The sequence below is a fragment of the Nothobranchius furzeri genome, chromosome 2, assembly GCF_043380555.1.
Source record: "Nothobranchius furzeri strain GRZ-AD chromosome 2, NfurGRZ-RIMD1, whole genome shotgun sequence".
In the NCBI taxonomy this organism is placed as follows: Eukaryota; Metazoa; Chordata; class Actinopteri; order Cyprinodontiformes; family Nothobranchiidae; genus Nothobranchius; species Nothobranchius furzeri.
In genome coordinates, this window is record NC_091742.1 from 14,404,971 (window position 1) to 14,414,490 (window position 9,520).

General features: G+C 40.0%; 1 protein-coding gene across 3 annotated transcripts in view; it reads right to left on the reverse strand.

Annotated features, from left to right (window-relative positions):
• Nucleotides 1–6,718, reverse strand: part of gtf3c2 (general transcription factor IIIC, polypeptide 2, beta) — a 29,723-nt gene extending 23,005 nt beyond the window's left edge. For 2 of the 3 annotated variants that reach the window (XM_070544359.1, XM_054748160.2), the window contains exons 1-6: nt 6,132–6,352; nt 5,914–6,012; nt 4,157–4,688; nt 3,972–4,087; nt 767–924; nt 617–693 (exon numbers count right to left, since the gene is read on the reverse strand). In XM_070544359.1, the coding sequence (XP_070400460.1) occupies nt 617–693; nt 767–924; nt 3,972–4,087; nt 4,157–4,688; nt 5,914–5,938 (908 nt within the window). In that variant the 5' untranslated portion in view covers nt 5,939–6,012; nt 6,132–6,352. Of the gene's footprint in view, nt 1–616; nt 694–766; nt 925–3,971; nt 4,088–4,156; nt 4,689–5,913; nt 6,013–6,131; nt 6,353–6,536 lie in introns of those variants that run through there. The other variant, XM_054748161.2, reaches the window with a different exon arrangement.
• Between the last annotated feature and the right edge of the window lie 2,802 nt (nt 6,719–9,520).

Sequence of the window (9,520 nt, forward strand, 5' to 3'; positions counted from 1 at the left end):
AGCTAAAATGCTGCTGATAAATGATCACATTCAAAGATCTTTAGAGAAACTAAATATTTTGCAGAAAATTATTAATAAAACTCAAATATAAAAACATGGAGTCTGCTTCAGCTGGCTACATAAATTACTGCCGACACCACCGGGATTCGAACCCACGTCGGCACATGGCAAAACGGAGGCACCAGACAGGTGCCCGCCCTCACCACAGCCTTAAAGCAGCTGACTCGCCTCAGACGCTGTTGTAGGGATGTTCTGTAAGACCGGGTGTGGGCGGAGTTTCACTGAAACAAGCGTTTCATTTCCAGGTAGAAATTCAAGCTGATGAAAATAACTCGTATTTAAGATAAATGACATCTCAATGGTGTCAACGGCAATATTTTGTCATACACTGTGCCTACCTTTGTTCTCAGAGGTTTAAAATAGTGTGATATGGAACGTTGAAGCATCCCAGCCAATGGTTTTGTTTAGTTTTACCAGGGCACAACGAATGCTGTCCAATGACTATGAAACGGTAACGTGTCCACGTAGCCCCCGTAACGTACACCGGGTTGGGCATCACTGCGGCTGCTGGTGTAGGAGCAACAACACAAACTACAGCAGATGGAAAAATACTCACAACTTCTTTGTCGTCTCTGCAGCTTCCCACACCGCTTTAAAATAAACTACATTAGCAGGTTGTCCAACTGAACATGCCTGCAGGACAAAAACACCTGGATGAGTTGTTTTCTGAACCATCTCTTATAGAATTATTACACGAGTCACATACTTGTTGCCTGCTGGTGTTCAAAGGCACAAAAACGTCTGAATCTGACGCCACGTATTCTTCTTCTGATTCACTTTCCATCTCATCAGCCTCTTCTTCGACATTGGGTACAAAGTCTTCATCCTCTGGAGCGGCGCTGTCATAGCGTTTCCTCCTGCGGCCTAAAGGCCAAGCAGAGATAAACAACATCAGAATGTGAGAGATGCTGAAAGGTACAACCTTCACACATTTACTCAATTCACACACACACACACACACACACACACACACACACACACACACACACACAGTCACGTGTTAGCGCACTCACATATTTACTCAATTTACACACACACACACACACACACACACAGTCACACACACACACACACACACACGTTAGCGCCTTCACACATTTACTCAATTTACACACACACACACACACACACACACACACACACACACACACACACACACACACACACACACACACACACACACACACACACACACACACACACACACACACACACACACACACAGTCACGTGTTAGCGCACTCACATATTTACTCAATTTACACACACACACACACACACACAGTCACACACACACACACACACACACGTTAGCGCCTTCACACATTTACTCAATTTACACACACACACACACACACACACACACACACACACACACACACACACACACACACACACACACACACACACACGTTAGCGCCTTCACACATTTACTCAATTTACACACACACACACACACAATCGCACACACTCAGGGGCGTAGCACCAAATTCTGGGCCCTAGGTACAAGTCTTCTAGGTGGGCCCCCATGCTCAATTATTTAATATCTCTCTTACACATTTTTTGTCATGCTATAAGACAAGATAATAAATATGATCTTAGTTTAACCTGTATATTGAGCAAATACAAATGCCAGCATAATAAAAGTGAAATGCCCAGACTTCACATATAATTATTTTTATTTGCCAACAATGTGTTCAAGCAAAAATCCTGGAATTTATTTTCCAGTAAATGCCCACTGACGGGTCTTCATGTTAGCAAAATCACTTATGAGATCTTTAAAGTCCAATCCTTTGGCTAATTGGCTTTCAATAGAAAGAAGAGCTAGGCTGTTCAGTCTATCCTGGGACATCGTTGATCTCAAATAATTTTTCACCAGTTTCAGTTTGCTAAAAGCCCGTTCACCCCCAGCAACAGTCACAGGTAGTGTGCAAAAAATCCTCAGTCCAATACAAACTTCTCCAAAAATGCTCTGTAATTGCATCCTGTATAGCATTAAGCAGCTCAAGAGGAGACCGAATGTGTGGAAATGTGGCACCATATATTGTTCTCAGGTGTAGCATCTCATTCTCAAATTCAGCTGTGAGATCCTTGTAATATTTTCTCATCAGTGCCTGGCATGATATCTTCATCTGCTCTTCAGTCATGTCTGTCATGGTTCATGATGTTAAGCTTTGCTAATACTGATATATATTGATATATTAAATACATATGACATGAAATAAACCAGGTTCTCTCTGTGAATGTAATGTACTCTAAATTTTATAATCCCTGCATTATCAGCCAAATTATAAAATTGTCTGTTTTCAAGATCAAATATAAAGAAAATTAAAATAGGCTTAAATATCTAACCAAGTCAATAACAATCCTCTAACACCCGTGTCATCTTGCTATACGAAAAACAGTGGCAGCTTCACGTTCCTGAGATTACCACGAATCCATCGATACCAAGTTTGTCCTGCTCCATGACTGGGAAGGAGCTGAAATATCCACACAGAGTGAACCTGTTTTTACTGCGAGGTCCGCGAATTAATTGGCGGCGGCCGCCCGCGATAATAATTCTGATTAATATATATATTTATATTAATTAGTGTTTTCACTGATAACACTAATTAATTTATATTTGATCTTGATGGTGAAACTAAAGGCATTTAACACTGAACTCCTAACATGAATGCAGCTTCTGAGAGCTAGCTAATATCAGCTAAAACTGTGTTCTGCTGCTGCTGGCTGCTGCTCACCATCCTTCTACTTGCTTCTGTTCAATTAACTTTTCCTCCTTCTTTTCTTTTCTTTTCTTTTCTTTTCTGGAAGCCAGATTTGCCTTTCTTGGGAAAAGACATGACTGACTCCTGCCTCCAGCTCTGGCTGTCGGCATCTGCGATGACTCTTAGCTGTACATGCTGCCGTGCAGCCCCTGGCCGCAGGTGTGGACTAAACCACTTTGCACATTTTTAAGGGGTGATAGATGCCTCAGAGATTATTCAGTTATTATTTTTAAGGCGAAATTCTGTTTCTTAACCTCTTTATCCAGGTAAAGGGAAGTTTATTAAGACATTAAGTAAGTTGGGGGGAAAAAACAACAACAATAAAACATTTTTATTCAAAGCTGTCTCAGGGCCCCTCCCTGCAGTGGGCCCTGGGTAAACGGTACCCTTTCCCCCCCCAGTCCGACGCCCCTGCACACACTCACTTGCACGCAGACACACACACACACACACACACACAATTGCACACACTCATTTGCACGCAGACACGCACACACACAATCGCACACACTCACTTGCACGCAGACACACACACACACAATCGCACACACTCACTTGCACGCAGACACACACACACACACACACAATCACACACACACAAACACACACACAATCGCACACACTCACTTGCACGCAGACACACACACACACAATCGCACACACTCACTTGCACGCAGACACACACACACACAATCGCACACACTCACTTGCACGCAGACACACACACACAATCGCACACACTCACTTGCACGCAGACACACACACACACAGCGGGAGAACCGGCTGAAACTCCACACTCAGAAAGGCTACGTTAAAGATTTGAACCCACAACTTCTGGGAGTAGCTAGCCTACGCTACGCTAGACAATCACAGTTCTTTTTGCTTTACTGAGTTGCAGCAGAAATTAAAATCTGCTGAGGAACAAATGCTTCATCATCAACGTTGGTCAGTTCAGCATGGCTGAGAGAATCTGAAACTCCCAAAAAAAGTCACAAGCGGACCAAACCCTAGATCCCTCTGAGGGTCCTTTTAGGTTTGGCTATCTCTAAGCTAATGCTATCAGTTAGCATTTACAGGCTGAGTGTTTTCTCTTCCAAGATGGTAGAATCAAATGATTGATGTGGCATCTATACGTGCACTTTACCGTTTCTGTGTCCAGGACCTTTCTTTTCTGGGACACTGTCATCCCGGTTGGCGCCGGGTTCCTCACTGGCATGAGAGATCATCTCCTTTGCCAAGGTGTGCAGGTACTTCAAAGCTCTGCAAGATGATGTTCACGTGGTTTAACAGAAGCATTGCGGTGAATCAGAAGGGTGAAGCTTAACTTACGCCTTTGCAGCGCCTCTCCTGTGACGGCCGCCAGTCTGATCTTCAGGTTCTGCTGGATCCTTCTCACGAGGTGGATCCTCAACAACCTGTTGAGCCTTCTTCCTCACGTACTTCCTCTTTGCATTTGGAGTCACATTTTCCTGCTGGGCAGACTTTTCAGCTACACTTTCTTCAGTCTTACCAGCTGGGAGATTTCCATCAGCGGTGACCGTTTCTGAAGGCTTCGGCGTTTTTGGGGGTCTTCCTCGTTTTTTAGGAGTTGCTGCGACCGTTTCACCAACAGAATCTGTCGATGCTTTTTTCCCGTCAGATGGTTTTTGTACAGCAGCTCTAGGTTTTCTTCCTTTCCTTTGGCCCTTTTGGAGGCTGGCTCCATCCCCCTCTGAACTCTTCTTCGATGGTGCCTGCTCGATGGTTTTATCGACACCCGCATCGTTCATCTCATAATCCAAATACTTAGGATTTTTCTTCCGTTGTCGACCACTGGAGCTTGGTGAGATGTTGAATGACTGCTCTGATGGCTCATTTTGTCCTTAGAGAAGAAAGGCAGCATTTTTTAATACATCAAAACACTTACAAAAAGAGAAACAGGAGACGAATTAAAGATTAGTCTCGTCTGTATTTCAGCTCCAAACATTCTCAAACCATAAAGATGGTTAAATAAGAGCAACGTTAGGCACGTCGAACAATTCATCCAGATTATTTATTATATGTGGTGCTCAGCTTTATTTCCATACAGGTGTTTTTCCAAGCACTGACATTCCTCCCTGGACATCCGAGCTTACCATACCATAAAAAACATTTTATTTATTACAGCCCATTTTAAGTATTATGATAAATGAAATTTAGGTTGTTTAATAGACACTCTCACAACTTTTACTTGCCGCTAAACGGCTCAACTTTGTCACCTGCTGGGCTAAACTGGCAACTTAAGCCTCCTTAAAAAGTAAACTGGACATTTTCAGCTTGACATCATCATTAAACTTCTACTATAAGTTGTTTTTTCTTTCAAGACACTTCCTGTTGATGATAAAAGTAGACAGTTTTGAATGTATTCACTATTGTGAGAAACAAGTCTGAGAAACCTGGGTGAGGTGAACACAGATTATAAAATAGAGTCCTACAGATGGAGGCTTTCTGTGTTTGGAGCATTAACGTGCTGAACCATAGCGCTCCTGGTGTGTTTATGGGGAGAAGAAACATAGGAGTTTGATAAATATACATTGAATACTGACCAAAACATTTTTGATTGACCTTATCTTCTCTGTCTGAGCAGTAGTAATCATTATTATAAATTACATAAATTTAGATAGCATCCTATGACTGTAAACCATAAAAGGAAGCATTTTATAGTTTAAACTAGGGCTGGGCAATAAATTGAAAATGTATTGGTATCGAAATTTCTGACTCTTATCGAGATAATTTTTCCCATGTGAATAAATTTGATAATAAAAAATGAAAAGATGTGTGTAGGTTGGCAACGTTCATGTCCTTTTTAAGACGCTGTACCACCTTGAGTCATGTAAAAATGTCTCAACATAATACACGTGACAGCCCCATTTAGTGGACAACTTGTGTTTCTGCGCATACCTGTAGTTATCGTCCATTTATCGTTAGCGAGGTTAAATTCTCAATATATCGTGATATTGATTTTAGACCATATCGTCCAGCCCTAGTTTAAACATTAATAATATGATGAAACATCCTATTTATGTGGGACAGGGAGCATCCCTGGACTGATGTGAGGAGTTACAGACCTTCTGCAGGTTCACTGGGATCCATAAGCTTTGGGTTAACACTGATGAGCTTTTCCTGTAATTAGCCTTCACGTTTATGGAAGGCAGCTCTGCTACATGCTGCACAAACAGGAAGACAACAGAAATCACGTCATGTAATATTTAAAAATTATTGTACAAATAAAATAAAATATTGGCATTTAGGGACATAAAATAATGGGGTAAGTTTCATACTACACCTTTAGTGCGGCAGTTTCGTCGCCTGTCACACACTAACACACCAAATCCTAACATAAAATACACAGTTTTACACTGTTTCTACATTTAATGTGTGTACCATCGACATTAATATAGTGTGTACACAGATAATACACAAGTAAGAAATTACGTTCCGTATGTTTAACTATAACTCATCCTTTCGGCACACCTTTTAGAAGACATAACAAATAAAATGAAAAGGGTAAAAAGTTATAAACTTTTTAAAAAATCTGTTTTTTCTAGCAAATCGAATCGGCTTTTAGCGAAGCTACATGGCTAGCTCACGCGGCTAAGCTACGTGGCTAACAGCGTGAGGTAGAGCTACAGTTACTGTAAAATATCGCGAAACGGGGCGTTTCGTGAAGTCACCACCAGTAAAAGCTCACCATGAGGTTGTCTTTGACTCCCTCCCCGGTGGCGAAGCCTGGAAGTCCTCGTACCCGGACACACACGGTGGATTTCAGCAACGGCGGATCGAATCCCGAGCAAGGCTGCGGGAGAGGAGAACGTCGAAGATTCCAGGACTCGTGAAGCCGAAAGTGTTATTAATGTCTGGTCGTTAATTTGTTTTCACTGAGGAAAATACTGCAAACATCTTCAGCGTCGTTTCCGCTTAACAAACGTTACATTTTGCTTACACCAGACCGCCATATTACTGTATAAGCATGGTGGTTCACACTGCCCCCTGCAGGCAGAAGATGATATTACAACCAAAAACAAACGATCCAACTAAACAAAATAATCTAATCTGGATTACATAGTCTTTTATGTTATGAAAATATTGCTGATATAAACACAAACATTTTATATTGTTAAAGCTACATAGTTATTACTGGAACGTTTGGGGAAGTAAAAGAACGCAGAGAGGATTTCATCACCATAATAACAACAACAATAACAATAATCAAATAAGAGTTCTAAGCAGAACTTTGAACCCACCATTTTATTAATTTTTGGTCAGTTCTAGCTATTATTTTTAGGCTCTTTGATTAAACACCAGGCTGTTCATCTGTAAAATCTCATGCAATTAAAATTAATTTTATTTATTTAACCAGATGAGTCGATTGAGAACTCATTCTCATTTACGACAACGATCTGGCCAAGAGGGAGCAAAGAAAATCCTCCCGCCTAAACCTGTTTAAGGTCTCAGGAACAGGTGAAGCAGGCAGGTAACCACAGCAGGGGACACACACACACACACACACACACACACACACACACACACACACACACACACACACACACACACACACACACACACACACACACACACACACACACAGCTGAGGGGATTTATAACATCTAATAATTCATCTGAGAAATATGTATTTTTTTAGACTGTTGGACAAAACTGGAGTACCTAGAAAAAATCAGAAACCTGATATTTGAGCTCAGAACACGCTTGCTATGAGATAATGATGCAAACCACTGCAGCACCATTTAAGGTCTTTCTGTTTGTAATTAATTTTAAGAAACACTAAAAGTAGAATCAGAATTTATTTACTAAAATACGTAGCTAAGCCAGGTTGCATAAATTTTAAAAGAGTCTCCCAGTAGAACTTCAAATGCCCAAACCTGACATCCGAGTGGCTCGATGGTAGAAAATCTAAGTAAAATGATCCAGTAGCATTAAAAATTAAAGATAAGTCACCCCCAAATCAACTTTTTTCCTGATAAACTATATAAATGCGTGTCTAATTGTGCTTCAGACACATGTAGTCAATAGTTTTGCACTTTAGTGCATTTTAGTTCAAATTTAAATTTTCTGCCTAAAACTGTCAGTGTTGTATCGTTGTCAGGTAAAAACTCTGCACTGCATTTGAATTTAAATCTGCCATCGCTATTGGCTAAGAGGTACCCTGGAACGTTGGTACCATATGATGTCATAATGTCGTTGTGAGCCTGTGTGTGTGTGTGTTTGTTAGTGGCTCCGCCCTCTCGGTCTGCTAAGTAACAGCAATTTTCAAACAGGAAGTGGGAGTGGAGTAAGAATCTGGTAGGGGGTGACTTACTCTTTAAATAAAACTATCCTAGAATGAAATATGGCTACAATTTCATAAATGTATAATGATCTAGTCTTCATAGGTCTAACTAGTTCTGCTGCAGCAGTTGGTGATTTCTACCCTAATTGCATGAAATCTGCTGAAGCACAGCAGAGAGGGATGAAGAGACGCCATCAAGTAAATGTTTAAGGTGTTTTCAAAACATCAGGTTTAAATGAAATAAAACGACAAAAGCAAGTTTAATGGAAGAATTAGTTTGTATTAGAGTGCACAGGTGTACCTAACAAACTGGCTCATTTATAACAGATTAGAAGCCATAAAGTTACAAAATTTAGAGATTTATGATATTCTGAACAATTCACTCTTCACACGATTAATCCCACCAGGTGTCAAACACAGTGCTTTACCATAAAACCCGTTAAACAAACATCTCAGTGGTCACAACTAAGGCAGCATGGCAAAATAAAAACAACAAATCAATCTCAAGGTAATAAAGTAAATAAAAAAAAACACAAAACAGGGTTTCTAGATCAGAGTTAAAGAGAATAAACAGGATTTATTTATTTATGAGGGTTCGTCCAGAACAAAAATAAAGCAGATGTGTGTTTATAACTGGAATAATCACAACTCAGTGTGATTTAATGTGTCATAAATACACTGGAAGACAAATAAAAACCTTCATTTTTCCTTCTAAATGACTCAGATTCAGTCTGAAAGTTTGTGAAATTTAAAAAGATTAAATGCAATCTGGAATTTTTCTCTACCTAAATGTTCTTGCTGCTGCGTGTTGATCTACTCTTATCATGTAAAGCTGCAAATGTTGATGTTATATTATGCTTTAGTGCATATGAGAATTTTAAAGTAGTAAAATAATCAGTTTTTATTCTAAGGACTGATTAGATGACGTCACGTTTATTTGATTTTCAGCCTTCTGGATTTTTCTTTCAGGAAACCGGATTTAGAGCCAAAGTTTACTTCCTCCTGCAGCTTTCAGTCACTAATTATTAAAACATCTAAACCCTTATCGCTGTCATTCAGTCAAAAAAACAGCTGGAAAACGTCTGACATCAGATTCAATACTTGATAAAGTTTAAATGAATTATTGCACCATAAAAATGTAAAGATTTCCATGAAATTTGAATTTATTTCGGTTTCGGGTTCATTTGACTCGATCTAAATGATCAAACTATTTATTTTGCTTTTATCAACCTTAAAAAGCAAAATTTTACTGTGTTTGACAGATTTACACGAATCTTTGTGTAACTGGAGATGATACACGAGTCTAATGTTATTATTATTATCATTTCCGTGTTAGAGCTGCTCAAAAACAGCAAGCTAGATGGACGAAATGTTTGTTTTGCACATGA